The sequence below is a fragment of the Miniopterus schreibersii genome (genome assembly GCF_964146895.1).
Source record: "Miniopterus schreibersii genome assembly, chromosome: 8".
Taxonomy (NCBI): domain Eukaryota; kingdom Metazoa; phylum Chordata; class Mammalia; order Chiroptera; family Miniopteridae; genus Miniopterus; species Miniopterus schreibersii.
In genome coordinates this window covers 8,095,541-8,115,400 of record NC_138109.1, presented here as the reverse complement: position 1 = coordinate 8,115,400, position 19,860 = coordinate 8,095,541, and the positions used below count along the sequence as shown (strand labels likewise).

Sequence of the window (19,860 nt, the reverse complement as noted above, 5' to 3'; positions counted from 1 at the left end):
CCTGGGTGAGAGGGAGCTTGGGCCACCAGTACCTGTCTGGCACAAAAAGGGCCAACTGGCCACCATTGATGGAGCACATGCTGCATGCCAAGTGCAGGGCCAAGTGTTTTTGGCCCTCGCCTCCATTAACGGCCACAACAGTCCTAGTTATGAGAATAAATCATTCAATACATTTGACCTGGCAGGGCCTGGGGGTGCCTGAACCCCTGTCCCTCTTGCATTTTTGAGCCCAGGTACCTATAAGGGCTCAGAAAAGGACTTTGTGGATCACTTGCTGATGTCCCATGTTACCCCACCCCACTCCAGCCACACTGGCTCACTCAGTTCTGTGCCCACAAGCCCACCCGGCACCAACCTCTACATCCTTGCTGGGAGTCCATGATTCTCACTCCTGGGGGAAGGGGCTGGGGAGGAAGGTTCCTCCTAGAACCCACCCTCCATGCCTGTGGACCACCATTTGAAGACCTGTGGGAGAGAGCAAACTCCGTTTTCAGGGCCAGTTACCCCATATTTTTTAGTCTCTCCTCCATTCTCCCATTGCTGTGAAGGACTGTGACCAGGTAACACACCGTTGCTTTCCACCAAAGGATCCTGGGGGGGGGGGGGGGTTGCTGGTTATCTGGAGGAAGGAGTCATTTATAATCTGGGGAACTTAGTTAAGGTGAGTCAACCGAATGTGCAGGGTGTGCAGGTTCAGGCTTTAGGGAAGTTGGGGCCACCTAGGGTATAATTGGGACACACTCCACCCCTGGTCCTTGCCCTTGGGTTCAGGAAGAGGTCTGAACAGTCATTTTCCACAGGACTATTGGGTGGCCTGAGCCTAGCAGTGGAATGAGAGGAGGCCTCCTGGGGGGAGTCCCTAAGCAGACATCCAGAGAGTGGAAGCAGTGGGGATGGGTTAGGCAGAGGGAACATCAGGTGCAGAGAGGAGAAGGGCCCAGCAGCACCGGCCAGAGTGAGCTTTGCCCCTTCCCGTGTGTGTCACCTCAGGCAAGACACGGTTAAGAAAACAAAACGAACAAACCTCCCCGTGCCTCAGTTTCTCCAGCTATAAAATTGGAATAGTGGTCGTACCTGTCTCATAGCACCCCTGTGGGGAGTAAATGTGCAAGTGCAGATTGGCACAGTGCCTGGTAATGTCAGGACTCCCATAAATGTGATCTTGCTGGTGTGGGCTCCCCTAGGGCTGCTGGGGAGGACCCGGTGGACCCGTGGGAGCCCAGAGAGGACAGAGAGGTTCTGGACCTCAGTCCAAGTCTGAGTGGTGTCCCTAAAGGAGTCTAAGAAGATGATCAGCAAGGGTGGGTGCACACACATGACTTTTATGGAGACGTCCCTCTTGGAGGGGGAAAGGTTCAGGAGCGTCTTGCTTTGCCAAACACCATAGCAGCAGCTCCTCACCTGGACCTGGCTCCCAAAATGACAAAACCATGTGATAGATGAAGGTGGCCAGGGCCAGGGAACGACCTTGAGAGTGTAGGACATGAATTGCAGGACATGACTTTAATCATAGAGGAGGCACAGGAGGGGCATCCAAGACAAGCCATTTCAGCTCTTTGTCCCCGAAGCACCCCTGCCACTCTCAGGCCTGCCGCTGGATGGGCTGGAGATGGACAGCTCCAGTGGGCATCAAGAACCAGACAAAGCACAGATGTTGCCAGGATAAGACTCCACTCTCCCCTTGTCCGCAAACCAAAGTGGCCACAGGTCCCATGGAGGAAGTAACGCTAGTCTGGCCAGGCAGAGACACTGGCACAGTGGCTCTGGTGTTCAGGGCTCCTTGGAGCTCCGAAGCTCATCACACACAGCGCCAACAGGTGGCGGCCCCAGGGAATGGTATGAAGGCAACCACAGAATCCCACGCTAGGACTCCCACTATTCCCCGAAGCAGCTTCATTCTACATTTCAGAGCACTGCCCTGTCCTGGCTGGCTAGGTGCTGGGTGAAATAGCCCAGGGCCAGGCCCCCTTGGGGCTCCAATGAGGCAGGACACAGACTGTTTCAAAGTCACAGAATGTGCTAACTACACTCCCACTGCTACGCAGCCCCCACCTTCTGGCAGCTCTTCTTGTGTCCAGCTGGCTGTGCCTCCCTGCAGCTCCCAGGAAGGGCTTCTGGCCATGCAGGCTGGGTGGTTCCGCCCATGTGTGCTCTCCTGGCCTGCTCCCCCCTGGAGCATTGCTACACCCTCTGTGAGGGGTCCTGGCCTCACTTTCCTGGTGCTTGCTCTGGTGCACTGCCTTCAGCCCGTGCATCCCTGCTGTCCCTTCTCTCTATTTGGCAACCCCAGGCCCTCAAGCTCACGGTTAACTCCATCCCAGACAGCAGCTCTGAGTGCTCCCTGAACCCAACCTTCTAGATCCAAAAACCTGGCCACACCAAGCATTCCTGTCCATTCCTCCTTCTCTCCCTCCCTCCCTGCTGGAGGCTCTGAGAGCAGTTCTTGGGGTCTGGTGGGGCTCAGGAGGGCTGAGGGCCCAGCACCAGTTGCACCCACAGGAACCTAGACCCAGAGCCCAGGAGGCTTAGGCCTGCTTCTCCCTTGGGCCTCTGCCTTTGCAGGCTCCCGGCCTGAAACAGCCCTTTTACCACTCACAACCCTGTCCAGGACACTTCCTCAGGTGGGCCTTTGGGTGTAAAGTCCCTGGCGGCCCGTCCCCTCGGCGCGGGCCCTCCAGCCTGCAGGGCGGTGCGCAGGGCGGGCTGGGCGGGACGGAGGCGGCGCGAGGGGGCGGGCCTGAGGCTTAAGCCGGGCGCCGGGGGCGCCGGGGCACAGAGCGCGGCGGAGGCGAGCGGAGCAACGAGGCGGCGCGGAGCAGAGGCCCGGCCCGCAGCCGCTCCGCCCCCCAGCCCGCTGGGCCCCGACGGCCGCGCCGCGGACCCTCCCGGTGCTCGAGGACAGGTGCATGGCGCCCGGGGCGGCGCGCTGAGCGGGGGCGCGGCGCTGCGGGCGGCACCATGGCCCTGGAGCGGGCGCTGCAGGCGGCGCGGCAGGGCGAGCTGGACGTGCTGAAGTCCCTGCACGCCGCCGGCCAGCTGGGGCCCTCGCTGCGCGACCCCCTGGACGCGCTGCCGGTGCACCACGCGGCCCGAGCCGGCAAGCTGCACTGCCTGCGCTTCCTGGTGGAGGAGGCCGCCCTGCCCGCCCAGGCCCGTGCGCGGAACGGCGCCACTCCGGCCCACGATGCTGCTGCCACCGGCCACCTCGCCTGCCTGCAGTGGCTGCTTTCGCAGGGCGGCTGCAGAGTGCAGGTGGGTCCTCACTGCGCCGTGGCTGCCCGGGGGCTTCCTCCCCAAGAGACAGTTGTGGCCTGGAGCCCCTCGAGGCTCAAGGGTGGGTGGGGTTGGTACCTCCCAACTGAATCCACTTCAGAGGTCCTTCCAGAGGCGCTTGGGGCGAGGTGGTTCCTGGGTTTAGAGTAAGTACCTGGGCAGATGCCCCATCAAGTCTTGTGTGCTTCCTGGCCGATCACCCGGGTGACGGGGAACCAGAGGGCATGGGGCTCAACTAGACTAGTATTTACACTGGGAGTGGGGGCAAAGCACTGATCCGGGGAGTCCTGGAGGTGAATGGGGGGGGGCACTAAGGGCCTGAACAGAATCAGAAGCCTTACAGCCCATCCCAGGCTGAGATGCAGGTGCCCCCAAGGCTAAGGAAAGGGTAGTGGGCCCGGTAAATGGGGAACTCCCCAGGAGCTGAGCTGACATCAGCCCCTTCTGGCCTCCCAGCTCCAAATGGGTTCTCCAGCCTAGCCCGACTCTTCCTGCCCTGAGATTCCACCTGGTCTCCGTGGTCCCCAGGCTGGTGCAAGCCTGGTTCCTTCTGAGCTGGAGGAAGAGGCAGCTTGGGCCCTCATGTGTAGCTCTCCTGCTGGCATTAGAGCACCCAACAGGTTCTAGGCCTGGGGACTCAGGAGCACTCCTGCCCTCCTGGAGCTGCCAGTCCATCGGGGCAGCAGACAGCAAACCCACAGGCTAAAAAGTAAATCAAGTACCATCAGGTACTGCTGGGCCACCCAATGGGGAGCATCAGGGAGCTACTTGGGCGAGGTGGCCAAGGAAGGCCCCTCTGAGGAGGGCCTCCAAGGGGAGTCCTGGCTGATGAGAAGGCGGTGGCCAGGTGAAGATCAGACAGTTGTGTGCACAGGAACAACAAGTGCAGAGCTCTGAGGCAGACACATCCTGGCCCTGCTGGAGCAGCAGGAAGGCAAGTGTTTGGAGTAGAGCGAAGGTGGGAGAAGCCACCAGGGCCAGGTCCTGGAGGGTCTCATAAGCTGGAGTTAGGAATTTGGAAGATATTCTGGTCATTGGGGAAAGCCAGTGGAGGGAAGAACCAGACCTTTTACCAAGACCACTGGATTCACTGGATGTGGAAGAAGAGGCAAAAACAGCTGAGCTGGCTGCCTGTGCCCTAAGGATGGCTGGACCACTGCCCCCCCTTTTGCCCTCAGGATGGCAGTGCCCCCCTCCCTACATTCCACCCTTGCTGGGAGATGGCCTGGCCCCTTATCTCCCAGCTCTGTTATCAGAGTTCCTGGCACATGGTCCATGCCCACTCTTTTGGGAGGTGGCATGCCTCCCTAAGCAGTGTCCAGCCTTGGCCGGAAGCCTCCCGAGCCACTGCAGAGGAGGTGGAAGAGCAGGTGGCCTTGTTCCTAGCTTATCAAGTGTCCCGCCCTCAAGCCCAAGCAGGCTTGGTGCTGAGGGAGGAAGTGGGGGGGGGAATCACCTCGGCCCTGGCCCTGCTCAGCCTGGAGAGATAAGCAGATTTAGGGTGTAGGCCACAGCACACGAGGCTCCGAAACTTCAAGGACAGGACAGAGCTTATAGGCCTGGGGTCCTCTTCTTACTGCCTCCCCACCCAGAGGCCCCCTGGGGTTTCAGACCTCCCCTTAACCCCCAAGGCCAGGGGGAATTGAGGGCTTTTCTCAAGAGCTGGACTCAAGCTCAGCGGGCGTGGCTCAGCAGTTGAGTGTTGACCTAGGATCCAGGGATCGGGGTTCGATTCCCAGTCAGGGCACATGCCCAGGTTGTGGGCTAGATCCCCAGTCAAGGGCATGCAGGAGGCAGCCGATCAATGACTCTCTCATCATTGATGTTTCTCTCTTTCTCTCTCCCTCTCCCTTCCTCTCTCTGAAATCAATAAAGATATATTTTTTTAAAAAAAGAGCTGGACTCAAGGCATACTTCACCATGGTCCTGTCTGGGTCACCTCTAGCCAGCCCTGTTCCCTGGGCTCTGAGGACAGACTGAATGAGACTTCTGGTCCCACCTGGGCCTTCCAGCGCGCAGAGGGGTCTCAGTGTCATCCTCTGCTTCCTGGGCTGTTTACTCTCTGCCTTTCTCTGCCTTACTCTGTGCTCCCTGCGTCCTTCCCGGCTCACAGCCAGTCCGCTTGCCACCTGCCCCCACAGCCTTTATGACTTTCCAGTCATGGCCTGGGCTCTGTCCCTTCACCCCCTCTTTCCTTGCACTTTTCTTACAGGAGCCTCAGCCACACCTGTCTCCATAGTGCCCTCTTTAGGCAGAGGGCCTTCACTTCCCTGATCTAGTAAACCGTGCCCACCTCTCACTACTGCCCTGGCCCAGCTCCCTGCTCACCTCCGTCGTCCCACGTGCTCGGCACTGGGAGCTCGTTTTGTTCTAGAACCCAAGCCCACTCTCCCAAACTGGCAGCCAGCCTCTGAGTCCAGACTTCTGGGTTCTCGGTGATTGTCCTCCTCACCCAGGTCACATAAGCAGCACTCGCCAACTCCTCCCACAGAAGACACACACACCTGTGACACTCAGCATTTCTGACCACTGCCCCACTCCCTCTGGGGTGCCTGGGAAGGGGTCTGCCACCATTTGCTGACTGCCCAGGCCCTGCCCACTGCCCCACAGGGCAAGAAAGCAGCCTGTTTTCCAGACGGGGCACAGGTTGTTGGAGGTGCACCAATCTGGAGACCCCTGTCCATGTGACACCTGGGGAGAAGCCCAGGGAGGGGGCAAGGGTTGGATGCAGAGGGTGCCCCCATAATTCTAATGCCAACCTGGTGCAGCCCCAACAGCCTGCCCTTCCCGGCCCAGCAACTCTCACCTGATCATTCAGGCGTCCCCTGAGCACTTGGTTGTCAGGCACGGTCTTGGCCAGACGCTGGAGCTCCTATTGGGACAATAGGGTGCCACATCCTGAAAGCCTCCTTTTACTGGCCTTTTAGTCATGACCAGCAGCTATCAGGAAGCTCACTATGGATAGCTTGGTGGTGTCACTTATGGACTGAAGTTCAAAGTGACCAGTTAGGTGCCCGAGGACAGAGCTGCCCCCATGGCTGGTGGGATGCAGGAAGTGGCCTGAGGCAGAGGTGGGGCCAGGACAAGACTTTAGAACTAACAGGCTCTCCTTCCACAGGACAAAGACAATTCTGGTGCCACAGTCCTGCATCTGGCTGCCCGCTTCGGCCACCCTGAGGTGGTGGACTGGCTGCTGCGTCACGGCGGTGGGGATCCCACCGTAGCCACAGACACGGGCGCCCTGCCTATCCACTACGCTGCCGCCAAAGGAGACTTCCCCTCCCTGAGGCTTCTCATCGGGCACTACCCTGAGTAAGGACACCCTTCCAAGGGGGGCTCTGGGCATGCTTGACGTTTGCCATCCCCTCCAGCAGTCCTGGGGAGTGACCACTCCTGGGGCCAGAGGGTCAGGCCAGACGCAGCTCCTACCCAAGCTGAGATTTCTCCCCTCCTGGTAGGCTCACTGCCACTTGCCCCAGAGCCTGCGAGCACTGGGCACCCGGCCCCAAATCACTTGCTCCCCACCAGGATGCTTACCGGCCTGCAGCAGTGGGCTCCCTTGAGCTCCAGCCTGTACCCGTTTGCAAGGCTGTTCTAAATGGGGGGTGAGGAAAGGAGAAGAGAGCATCTCTTAGACCCTTGGTCGGGAAGGCAATGGAGGAGCCATGGCAACTACTCAGAAGTGGAGGGAGAGGGCTGCCCGCCCAGACCCCCACCTCTAGCCCCACAGCCCCCTCACCAGGCCGTCCACAGAGCAGCTTATCATTTCCTGTGGCCCCTCAGCCCATTCCCACTACCAAGGCTGTGGGGCTCTCAAACCCCCAGGGACCCTCAGCCTGAGTGGCTGGGCTGAGAAAGCAGCTGAGCAGTGGGCTGGGGGCTCTCCAGGGTGGAGTGGGGCATGTGGAAGAATGGATGGGGCTCAGTGCACAGCAGGAGAGTTGGGGGGGATCTTGGGGGAGGAAGGGAGCCAGGAGGTAGGTGCAGCTGGGGGAAAACAGGAGTCCTGGGGGACAGCTGCCCATATACTGTCTGAGGGAGTGGGGCACCAGTGGCCCCTGGGACCTGACAGATGGGGGCTTTGACCACTGACCTTTGTCAGTCCAAGTGGGTGCCTAGGACATAAGTGGCCTCGGAGGAGCCAGCCTAAGGAGAGCAGCCAGCAGGTGAGTTTCCACATACTGCCTTCGCTCCTGAGGGTGCCCGCAGGGCCACTGGCCACCAGGGAGCAGGCAGGAGACCTCCTGGCCCCATGGCCTTGTGGCAGGGTGGCTGCAGCCAGCAGCCTCTTGGGCCCAGGCACATTGGTGTGGATGTAGGGCATCCCTAAGACCCCAGGTTGGGCTGCAGTCATCTCCTTAAGCAAGAGTGTGTCCTTCTAGACCAGGGGTTCTCTTCATAGCCTTCCCTGCCAGGGCCACTTGGTACCACTTTCATGTGACTTCTCTGCTTCTGGACAAGCTAGGGTTTGGACAAATCAAAGGCTGTGGGATTTAGAGTAGGAGGCCCCAGAGACTCTCGAGAACAGGCTCCCAACTTGGCACCATCAGTGCCCCTGGGGGGCCTGAGTCCCAGGCTCAGACTCAGGTTGGGGGGGCTGGGGAGCAGCACCTGTGATATGCCCCCCACCCCCGAGGGACAGAATCACTCTGATGCTTCTGTCCCTTCCCCTAGTTTAATGCAGGGGACACAGAGGTCCTGAAAGGGGAGGGATGGCCTATGGCCACCATCTCATACCTGCCAGCCTCCCCCCTCACATATAATGGGCCCCAAAAGCCAGGCTGGTGGTGATGCCAGCTTAGCCCAAACAGTGTGAACTGGGGGGCTTCTAACCCACTCTTAGAAGTGCTGATGAGGAACTGGGGTGGAAAGGGTGGTGGGAAGCCCTGGGCTGGCCCCTGAGCCCCTCCTCATCTAGAAGCCTGGGGAAGGCTCTGGAGGTCCCATGGAACAGCTTTTCAGGCTGCAGCCTTGGGGACCTTGACCCCTCCCAGGCCCTGCCAGGTGCTGGCTGTGATTGGGCTGGTGCCTACTCTGGCCAGATGGCCTGGACTGATGAGCTGCCAGCCCCCCAGAGGCCACCATGAATCTCAGAAATAGAGGACCCAGCCTCTACTCCTGCACCCTCAGCGGTGTGTGTCCTGGCTGATAAGGAGGTGCTTTTGTGTGGTTGCCAGACTAGGCTCAGGCAGGAGGGGTGGCTGGGAATTAGGGGGGAGGAAGGACATTGCCAGTAGGGGAGGTGTGGACCAGTGCCCACCTAGCTGCCTACTTTGGGGATGGAGGCTCTTGCTCTCCATGCCTGGGGACCCCAGGGCAGGGAGCTGGGGAGGGGTGAGGCTTTGACTGCCCTAGGCCGCAGGGCACAATCAGGGGACCCAGGCAGCCTGGCTCCAGAGGCTGCAGCCTCTCGTGAGCCTTCGGGCTGCTGTGAAGCCTGTGAATTATTCACAAGGGCTCAGCTCTCCCTGGCGGGAGCATGAGGGAGGAAGGGTTCCCAGCCCTACCAGTGGGAAACTCGATCCCACCCAGGGAGGCTGTGGTGGCCTTGGGCCATGGCAATGACAAGCTGCAAAGGAGCAGGAAGGCTGGGCGGCTCAGGGGAGGGCTCCGCTAATGCCAGGCTGCATTTTGGGGTGTCAGAAAGGATTTGAGACCACAGGAACACCCTGCACCCACCCACCCCTCCTCCAGTCTATCCCAGTCCATTGGGCAAATCTTCCCAGAGGCCAAGGAGTTGCCACAGTGATCTTGGGGTCTGCCGCCCTGGGGGATCCTCCCTTTGAGCCTTCTGCAGAAAGAAGGCCCCTAGACTGGAGGCACAGAGGCTGACAGGAGTTGGCTGGGGTTGTTTTGGGCCCTGGGTTGGGAGGGTCATCCCTTCTGGCTAGAAGCACAAGTGTATGGTGGAGGGGAACCATCAGGTAGCCCTCAGAGCTCCTCACCACCCTGCTGGAAGGGTCCTGGGGACCAGGAACCACCTCATACTTGCTCTGAAGCTGGAGGAAAACCCCTGCTCAGCCAGGACCCCTGGCCTGAATTTCAAGGCTGGGGAGGAGGTGGTGGGCTCTGGGCAGTTCCTTCCCTTGAGGCCTCATTTTCTACCAGCCATAGACATCTGGAAAACCATTCAACTCCAGCTCCTGGCAAATGCCTTCTTTGCCCAAGGCCTCCCTTGCCCCAGAGATTAGAAAGTGCCCTGGCCAGGAGTAAGGATAAACTCAGAACCCCTCCTACCTGCTGAGCGTCTACTAGGAGCCTGGCACCAGGAGTAGTCTGAGCCTTATAGCTACCCTAGGCAATAGCTCTATAATCAGCCCATTTTACAGACTGACTCATTGTGCTAGGCACTAATGTGCTAGGCAATCTTCTAAGTGCCAGGAACATATCGGCGAACCAAACAAATGTCCCTGCTTCACAGAGCTGACAGATACAGAAAGGGTGTCTCAGAGAGGCCAGCTGACCTGCTGAGGTCCCACCGGTTCACTTTGTGGCCTTGGTCACACCACAGCCCCTCTCCGGGTCTGTCCCCCACTCTCATTCAGGTCCTGATCCCTCAGGGCCTTTCAAGTTTGCTGGGATCCTGGTTTTCCTTCTTAGTACAAAGCTTCATGGAGCCTGGCTGCTTCCATAGCCCAGCTGGAGGGTTTCAGCCAGCCCCCCACGTTAAGCAGGAAGCCGAGATGCTCACCCCTTAGGGAGCCCCAGGGACTATGACTCAGCTCCCCCTTAGAAGGCTAGAGGCCCCGCCTGGGCCTGGGTCTTCCCATTCCCTGCTGAGCATCTGTTTCTGCCACAGGCAGTGAGGGCTCATTTATTCTCCATTACCACCCCCCAGGTCTACCCTGGGTGTTTGCTGAGGTCACCTGAGCAGCAGGGCAGAGCCTGAGCTGGCATGTCCACACTGGGGACCCTGACCCCAGTAGAGTCTCTAAGAAAGGAGGAGTAGGGGGAAGCCCCTTTCGGTGGGGACAGCCTCGACCTCCACCAGCAACTCCTGGTCAAGCCTGTCAGGTCACAGCTGCCCCGATGGCTCTCCCTGCCCTGGCCCTTGCCCTCTTCCTGTCCAGCTCAGCCAGCCTTTGTGAACCAGCCACAGCCTCCCTATAACTGACAGGGAAGCCACTTCCTTATAGAGGCCCTGGTCGCTCTGGTCCACCTCCCTCACCTCCAGCTGCTTTCCCATTGCCCACTCTGCTCCAACAGGCCAGTGTCCTCTGGCCTTCGCACTGGCTGTTCCCTCCACTTGGAACTCTTCCCCACAGAGCCCCTCCCTCCCTCAGGTCTCTGCCCTACTCCCCTCTCAGTACAGCCCACCCTGAGCTCCTTCAAATTGTAACGCGCCCCACAACACACACTCACCCCTCATCTTCCTGCCTCATTTCCCCCTGCACCCTTACATTACCTGGCATTACACTTGGGCATCTCTGTGTGTCTCTACAGTCTGTCTCCCCAACTAATGAGAGCAGACCTCGTCTTCCCCATCCTGTGTGCCCACTGCCTGACACTAGTAAATTTTTATTGAATGAATAAGGAGTCTGGAATCCCAGATGTTGTCTGGCCCTGCCTGCAGCTCACTGCACGTGATCTCAGACAGAGCTCCCTCCTGGGCCTCGCTTGGCCCATCTGGCAAATGGACCTAATCTGCTGTAGCAGCTGAGGCTACGTGTGAGAAGGAATCGCAGAGTTCCTGGCCTGGCTGCCCATCTCCCTCCCACATTCATTCATTCAACAAGGAGCAACTGAGGGTATCCTGAGTGCCCAGCCCTGATGTAGCAAGCCCTCAAGGCCTCACAGAGTTGACTTGTAGGGGACAAACAAGGAGACAGATTGGGGATACATGCTACATTCAGAAAAGTTCTTGCTTACTTGCTCGTGTGTGGTGCTTTGCAGTCTGTCAGTCCCCGTGGAGCTGGGCTCTGAGAGGGCCGGCCCCTGCTGTCTTCGCCGCTCTGCCCATCCTGGCATATGCCCGCAGCCTTGTGATATGTCCCTGAAATGAAAGAAATAAGTGCATAAGATGATTCGCAAGTGCTAGAACGTGAAATGGGGTCGTTTGGGAGGAAGTGATGGGGGTGTTCTTTAGATCGAGGGGGTCACGGAAGGCCTCTCTGAGGAGGTGAGAGTTGAGCTGAGACCTGAATTAGAAGAGAGGTCAGCATGAAAAGATGAGTGTGGGAGCATGGCAGCTAGAACTGGTAGGCCTGAGGTGGGATCCAGCTTGGCCTCATCGAGGACCACGAGGCAGCCTGGAAGGCTGGCAGAGTTGCAGAGACATGTAGGCTTCATGGAATATTCCAGGCTTGCGGATGAACCGGGTGTAAAGCTGACTTCTAGAACCTTCCTCAAATCAGGCTGCATTTCTTCCCTAATGTGAGATCTTTTTGAATAAGCCAGGAGGGATGATTGGAGGACAAGAGAGGGAGAGCCACCAAAGGCTATGTGACCTTCTGTTCAGAGCAGCCTTACCCCACGAGGAGATCTCATCCTTTCTGCATCCCTGGGGCAGAAATTAGGGGCATTGGGGGCCCTCTGAAAATGCTGTTGGACCCGAGTTGGGTTCTGTGGGCAGATCACTCCCTTTTCCCTGAGGCAACAGTAAATATAAGCTGGCACCAATCTTGGACAGAGATTTCCAACAAACCCTCCCAATCATTCCATGTTTCTTTTGTGCCATCAGAGGGTGACTTGCTTAATAGTTAGTTTGTCATGTCATTTTTTTTCCCAATAGGAAGAAGAAAAAAATCGTGATATATGTGACCATTTCTAGGGAACCTCAGACTTGCAAGGGGGTCAGTCAAGGGTCAAGGTCTCCAAAGACTCCTGGAGTTTGGGCTCAAGGAGGGGGTGGCCTGATGTCCTTTACCGAAACAGGAACAGCCAGGTGGGGGAGGGTTTGAAATGGAGAGGAAATGGAGAGGGCTGCTCTAGGCATGTAAGGTTCAAAAGGCCTGGTCCACGCATAGACCGATGGGTGGGCAGAGGTTGGGGGAAGATGCAGACTCCGGGTCGGAGCTGGAGAGATATGGGCATCAGGTCAGGTGGCCTTTGACCCCAGGAAGTAGATGAGCTCACAGGGGAGGGTGAACTTAGATAGGAAGCCAGGAGGAGCAGGTGTTCAGGAGAGGGGGAGGGGCACCTGTTAAGGGGTGGCCAAGGCAGATGGGGCTGGGGAAACCTCCAGGGTGGGTAGTGTGGCCCGGGAGGATGGCAGTGCAGGCTGTGACAGTGGCACCCTTCCCTTAGGAAACACAGCTTCGCAAAGCTCCCTCTTCCGTTCTCTCACAAGAAGCATGGAGAGGCCAGACAATTATCATGCCCATTTGCCATATGTGGAAATTGAGGCTCGGGATGATAAAGAATGCATGGGGGCCCTATGCAGTGGGCTACAGAGTCAGAGGGGTGAGCAGAGGCCAGGGCAAAGGACAGGGGCTGGTAGCTGAACATTTCCCCCCTAGGTGGTCACTGTGGTTGGAACTTGATGGGCTGGATCAAGGTGGGGTCCAGAGGTCCCCTGACACCCAGCCCCTCTCCTCTAGGCAGTGACTCCTGCCTTGGTGAGGCCTGTACACCCGAGGCCAGCAGTGTCCCCCACCACAGAGGCACAGGGAGGAGGAGTCCTGAAATACAACAGGGTACCAGGCACGTGCTGAGGGCTCTCTGAGTATCTCATGGTTACTGCCTCCCCTTCATCGATGGCTTTGAGAAGCCAAATGCACAAGAGGCCAGACCTTGGTGCAGCTTGGGAGGGGCTCAGCCAGGTCCTTCTTAAACCCAGGTCCTACTCTGCCTGTCTCTCATTGAGTGATCTTAGCCTCAGTTTCCTCATCTGTAAAAGGGGAACAATGCTAACGCCAGCCTCATAAGGTCATTTTACAAGGACCAGATGAGCAAATGTGTATCATGTTTATCACAGTGCTTGGAACAGAGAAACTGTTCGATAAGTGGTAACTACTACCATTATTATCAATTATTATCATTATTACTACTACTATTAAAAATTCATCTCTCCATCTAAATTCATTAATTTATTTCCTTATGCTCATCCATATTTTTATAACATGACAGTACCCATCCTTCTGGCCTCCAGGCTGAGACAGAGGAGGGTAACAAGGCTAGGACCCCCTTTCCTACCCTGGCCCAGCAGCATATCTGCCCTGTGTCCTGGGACCTCCCAGGTAGGAGCTGTGACTCCAGAATGGGGATCATGAGTGCAGAGCCTGAACTACTTATAGCAATGAAGATGGGCTCAAACTTTTACTGAGCACTTACTATGTACCAGGGAATCCAGCTGAGAGTGCTAGCCAGTGGCCAGGCAGGAGGCTATGGGCACAACTGGCCCCTCCTGCCTGGGTCCTGCTCTGTGCCAGCTTCTCAGACCTTCTCAGGCTGGCTAGGCACCCCTGGGTCATGGATACTTGCCAAGTGGGGGTTGCTGGGAAGGCAGGGCTCCTGGCAGATCTGCCACCCTGAGCTGTGTATGTTGCCTCAGGCATCCCCAGAGAGAGTCCAGTTGGCCCTGGGTGGTGGGTCCCCTCCAGCCTTCGATCCCCAGGACCCCAGAACTCACTGTGCCTTGGTTACCGGGTGAATAATTCAGGCCACTGAGTGTCTGTCATGAAATATTAAACAGGCTGTTACTGACGCACCAGCATGTGAATGCATGTGTGGGGGCGATGCTGGCACTGGGGCGTGGAGGCTAGTGGCCTCGAGCCAACGGGTTCCTGAGGAGAGGCATGGGTCTCTGACTGCCGTGTGTGCTGTGTGGGCGACACTGGCTGTGAGCACCCCTGACCCTGGTGGGGTAACAGTAAACAGCCAGACGTGGTCCCTGCTCCTCCCCAAATGTGTGAAGGGCTGGGCTCAGCGTCAGCCCCAGCCAGTGGCAGCTCTGTGTCTAGGGAGGGGCAGCTCAGGTCAGGAGGAAGGAGGGAACGGGGACTGGGTGCTCCCTAGGGGCTATAGGGGGCCTGGGGGCAGGGGGCAGGGAAGTGGACAGAGGCCAGGGATTTAGGGACTGGGAGAAAGAAGTCGGCTGGGAGGTTGGTGGGGGTGTGAGAGGGAGGGGCCAAGTCATGTTGAGGGTGACAAGAGGGTGCTGGGAATTGGATGAAGGAGGGAGGGAGGGCGTGGATGGATGGGGTGGAGCATGTAACTGATTAAGAGGGTGGGTAGACGGGTGAAGTTGCAGGAACAATTGCACTTCCTGGGGCACAGAGGCTGATCCAAGTAGGACAGAGCCCCTACCCCGAGTTTAGAATCACCCGCTGTTGGTGGGCCGCTCCTGGGTCTGGGCCTTAGACTGTGGCTCCACCTAGTGCCCAACTCTGGTAACTGCGGCAGCCCATACCCACTGTGAAGTCAGAAAAACTGAGGCTCAGCCAGGGGCCCTGCTGCCTTCCCTGTTTCCCAGCAGCACTCAGCCTCATGGGGCTACTTCCCTGTTCCCCAGTTAGGGCCCTTCTATGGAAGCTGGGGAACAGGAATGAGGGGCAGCGACAGGTGCAAGCTGGGCCCCAGGGAAGCCCCAAGGAGTGAAGAGATGGAATGCCCTCTTCATTTCCTGTGTGGCTGCTGTGGCCAGGTGCTGCATCACACAGACAGATGTATACTCACATGCCACTTAACATCTGTGTGACCTTAGACATGTCACAGCCTCTGAGCCTCAACTGCCTCCCTGCAAATGGGACTGACATAAGGACCTCAGTTAGAGCGTTCGATGAGAACCTGCCTGCTGGTATCGTAGCATAGCACACTGGAAGTGCTCAATGAATGCTGGCCATCTATAGAGCTGCCAGATTAACAACAACCAGGATATCCAAATGAACTTTTATTTCAGATGAACAACAAATCATGTTTTAGTATATCTTATACAATATTTGGGATATACTTATATTTTTTAAATGATTTGTTTTTCTGATATTCAGACTTAACCAGGCATTCTGTGTTTTATCTGGAAACTCTACCACTCTGCCCCCTGGGAACTCAACCTTTTGGGGGAGGAAGGGGCCAAAATCAGTTATGTTCAACCAGGCATAACCGGTGGTCCATGGAGTGGGTCCAGGGCAGTACGGGGCACAGCGCTAAGAAAGGTCTGCCCTGCCTGGGAGAATCAAGGCAGGCCTCATGGAGGAGGGGTTTGCACTGAGTCTTAAAGAGCAAGATAGGAGGAAAGGACATTCTGGACAGAGTGGGGGCATGATCAAAAGCAGAGAGAGCAGACAGAAGGTATGGGGACTTACAGTGACAGTGCATCAGTGTGGCTGAAAAGGTAGGGAGAGACCAAGTCAGCATGTCCTTGGAGACCTTGGTAAAAAGGTGGGCTGTTTACTGAGGGCAGGGACAAGCTCAGTCAGATGTGTATTATAGGAAGGAAGCTGCTGGGAGGGGGGGGCAAGCCAGAGGGGTCCCCTGAGGGAGGCTGACACAGGCCTGAGTCCAGAGGGAGTCGGGGACAGCGAGGCCTAGGGACCTGGCCCTCTCGGACCCACCCTGCCCAGCCCTCCAAGAGCTCCCCGGAAGGAGACGAGGCTCCTAAGAAGGTTTTGGAGGGGGCGAGTGCTGAGAGCTTCTGTGGGTGCTTCCTGTTCACAGGGGAGTGAATGCCCAAACCAAGAACGGTGCCACGCCCCTGTACCTGGCGTGCCAGGAGGGCCACCTGGAGGTGACGCAGTACCTGGTGCAGGAGTGCGGCGCGGACCCGCACACGAGCGCCCAGGACGGCATGACCCCGCTGCACGCTGCGGCACAGATGGGCCACAGCCCGGTCATCGTGTGGCTGGTGAGCTCCGGGACTGGACGGGGCGGAGCCAGGAAGGGGCGGGGCTTTCATGGGACCCCGGCAGGGCCAGGAGGGGCCTGGCGCCCAGCCCCCGCCCCTCTTTCCCCGCCCCCTCCCGCCCAGGTGAGCTGCACCGACGTGAGCCTGTCGGAGCAGGACAAGGACGGCGCCACGGCCATGCACTTTGCGGCGAGCCGCGGCCACGCCAAAGTGCTCAGCTGGCTCCTGCTGCACGGCGGCGAGATCTCGGTCGACCTGTGGGGCGGGACCCCGCTGCACGACGCCGCTGAGAACGGCGAGTTGGAGGTGAGGGCGGGGCGCGCGGGGCGGGGCCTGAGGCGGGGGCGGGCGCCCCCTGCCGGCGCCGCGCTCTCAGCACAGCCCTGCCCCGCGCGGGGTCGGGCTAGCGGGGGGACCCTGCCTGTGCGCCCCTGCAGTGCTGCCAGATCCTGGTCGTGAACGGCGCGGAGCTGGACGTCCGCGACCGCGACGGATACACGCCCGCCGACCTCTCGGACTACAATGGCCACAGCCACTGCACCCGATACCTGCGCACAGTGGAGAACCTGGTACGACCTGGACGCTGTTCCCCGTTATCTCATCCCTAGCCCCACCCCCATGTCCTTCTAGAGGTAGGTTTTGTTACCCCTTTTACCACCGAGGAAGCTGAGGCGCAGGGACATGAAGCCCCGTGCCTGAGGTCACACAGAGTAAGGGGACTAGGCCATTACTCCACATGACTTCTCAGCCCAGACCACTGACCATTGGGGGAGGGGAGAAAGGTCCAGAGAAGGACGACAGAGTCGTCCTGATAAGAACGGAGGCTGGGAGAAATCTCGAGACACATGCCAGCAAGAGCAGTTCAGTCCGTTCAGCTGGCCACAGCCCACATGGATAGCTCATTTAATTCTCACCATCGCCCTCTGAGGTAGGTAGCGTTAGTGTCCCCATTTCAGGGTAAACTGAGTCTCAGGGAGACCCAAGGTCACATAGCTATTAAATGCTGGAGCCCAGTGGTCTGGCCTAGAGCCATCTCTCTTGACTACTACACTATATGCTCACTTATAGTGAACTACTTCGAAGCGAGAAACCTGTGTTACTCTTTTTAAATTATTCTATTATGGTTACACAACCATGCAGTAACCCACTGGGACCTGAGCTCAGGTGTGGGTGGCTTCAAGTCCAGGGTTCTGCAAAGGATGGTGCAATACTTGCTTTGGCACAAGAGGGAGGGAAGAGGGTAGGCCTCACAGGTGCCATCAGAAGGACACTGACCATCTCCAACAGGCAGCCTGGCCATGAGAGGGGCTGCAAAATGAGGCCTGGAGGAGAGAAGGTGGGATGGTCCCTTGCCTGGAGCACTGTTTGCCCTGTCTGTGAGCACATGGGACACCCGGGTTCTGTGGACTTCAGAGCACAGCAAGGCCCCAGAGTCAACAAGAGAGTGAGCTGGACCTGAGGAGGAATTTCCCCCCAGAAAGGGCCACCCAGAGAGAGTAGTGGGTCAACATATGGTGAGCTCCCTGTCCCCATGGTATATAAGCAGGGTAAACACTGTGAAGAGCCTTTCTGCACCAGAGGTGAATTCCTTCCAGCTGAGAGAGTCCGTGATTCTGTTGCGGTGGGCAGGGGTGGCACAGAGCCCCTCTGGACAGCAGCTGCTGGCAATAAGCAACAAGCACCATTCCTTGAAATCTGACCACGGCAGGTGCCCTGCCTAGTACTTTATGGTGTAATCTCAGTTCATCTTCACAGTAAGTTAATACTAATAGCTGATACATATGGCATTTACTGGCTCCCATGCCCTGGTACTTCACTAACTTTTAAAATCATTTTCACAACCAAACGGGGCAGGCAGTACTGTTATCTCATTTACAGATGAAGGAACTCAGCTACAGAAAAGATAAGTTATTTGCCCAAGGTCAAGTGGCTAGTAAGTGGAGGAGGTAAAATTTGAAGTCAGGATCCCAGGCTGCAGGGCCCATGTCCCTAACCTCTGTTCTCCATGGGGTGAGGCCTGGCACTCCCAGTGCCCACTGCTGTCGCCAAGAAAAGAGCATCTTCAGCTGCCCCTCCCCCAATCCCAGCTCCTAAGGTTCCCCTTTGCTCCTGGGGTAGGCAGCAGGGCTGCCCCCATCAAGTGTATGGGGTCTGGGGGCCCTGGCCCCCTCACTCAGCTGGGCCTGGCGGCAGCAGTGACAAATCCCAGCCACAGAAGATGCTGGCCCAGAAAAGGCAAACAGTCCCTCAGAGCCCCTAATTACAGGCCAATGCGCATGGCCACAGAGCTGTTACCTGGTGCTAGGCCTTCCTCCCACTCCCAGGGGGCCTGTGACACTTCTCAGGCAGGGAGGGCACGTGGGGCAGGGAGGAACAGGCCTGGGCAGAAGCAGCGAGACAGCAGGCTCGCCGACAGAACAGCCAGCATGGGCAACGTAAGCAGGGCCCCCACCCCGGCCCACTCCCATGCCAGGAGGGTGAGGCCTGTGGGCAGGAGCACTGACAGTGGTGAGGGATGGCTGGCTTGGAAGCCTCAGCTCCAGATGCCCACCTAGCTCAGCTGGGCCACCCCAGATCCCACTCTTTCCCCAAGGGCCCTGTCGGGAGATAGGGACTGGGCTGGTGTTGGGATTTGCCTAGTTGGGTCAGGAGAGACAGGGGTTGCTGGCCAGGTAATGAGGGGTCAGTCCTTCCTGCAAGCTGTGGGGGCCCTGCTGCAAACATTCTCACCAGTGGCAGAGACTGAGCTCCCTCCCCAAAGATACCCTGGAGCCCAGGCCCTTTGTCCATCAAAGAAGGCTGCTGCCGTTCAGTTCTCCCCTTGGTGTCCAGCCCAGGGCCCCCTCTGCCATCAGTCTCAAACCTTCTGAGCAGGGAGGGGCCAGAAGTAGGAGTTTCCCAGGAACCCTTGGTCCTGTTGCTGGGGAGCTGGGCTTGAATCTTAGCCTGGGAAAAGCCTGAAAGACCACTCATGAGGAGGAAGAGAGCCCAGAAAGGGCAGGGGCTTAGCCGAGGACACACAGAGCGGGCATGCCTGAGCAGGACCCTGGCCCAGAGTGCGCTGGCCCTCGGGACTGGTAGTCCTCACAGCCTCGCGTCCTTCTGCTCAGAGTGTGGAGCATCGCGTGCTGTCCCGGGACCCGTCCGCCGAGCTGGAGACCAAGCAGCCTGACTCGGGCATGTCCTCGCCCAATACCACCGTGTCAGTCCAGCCGCTGAACTTCGACCTCAGCTCGCCCACCAGCACCCTCTCCAACTACGACTCCTGCTCTTCCAGCCAGTCCAGTATCAAGGGCCGGCGACCCCCACACGGTGAGTGGGCCAGATGGGAAGAGGGAGGAGGGAGAGCAGACTGGAGCCTGACTACTAGGCCCTAAGGGCCAGCCCCAGGCCCACTCTGCCCACAGTTAACCCTGGAGGCTGCTGAAGTCACCAGGGGGTGCTGGTTCTGGTGAGAGACAGGTGACACTCATGCTTGTATGTCCCCATCACAACATACATGTAGATACCACATACTTTCCCCCTGACAAAACCACATGCACACTGCACAGGATATAATGGCCTTACACATGCACAAACTGTTCCCCAGACTTTTCTCACTTGAGGACACACTTGGCCCTGGCCAGCATTGCTCAGTGATTAGAGCATTCACCCAAGAGCCGAAGAGTCATGGGTTTGATTCCTGATCAAGGGCACGTACCTGGGTTGAAGGTTTGATCCCTGGCCCTGGTCAGGGTGCATGCAGGAGGCAACCAATCAATGCGTCTCTCTCATCAATGTTTCTCTCTCTCTTTCTTTCCCCTCTC

The 19,860-nt window shown here is 58.1% G+C and overlaps 1 protein-coding gene across 4 annotated transcripts in view; it reads left to right on the top strand.

Moving 5' to 3' along the window:
• Positions 1-2,958: 2,958 nt before the first annotated feature.
• ESPN (espin) overlaps positions 2,959-19,860 on the top strand; it is a gene marked incomplete at its 5' end in the record, with an annotated part of 31,182 nt that continues 14,280 nt past the window's right edge. For all 4 annotated transcript variants that reach the window (XM_081143761.1, XM_081143760.1, XM_081143758.1 and 1 more), the window contains 6 exons: positions 2,959-3,252; positions 6,392-6,585; positions 15,868-16,054; positions 16,178-16,360; positions 16,492-16,623; positions 19,165-19,366. In XM_081143761.1, coding sequence (XP_080999887.1) covers positions 2,959-3,252; positions 6,392-6,585; positions 15,868-16,054; positions 16,178-16,360; positions 16,492-16,623; positions 19,165-19,366 — 1,192 coding nt within the window. The remainder of the gene's footprint in view (positions 3,253-6,391; positions 6,586-15,867; positions 16,055-16,177; positions 16,361-16,491; positions 16,624-19,164; positions 19,367-19,860) is intronic.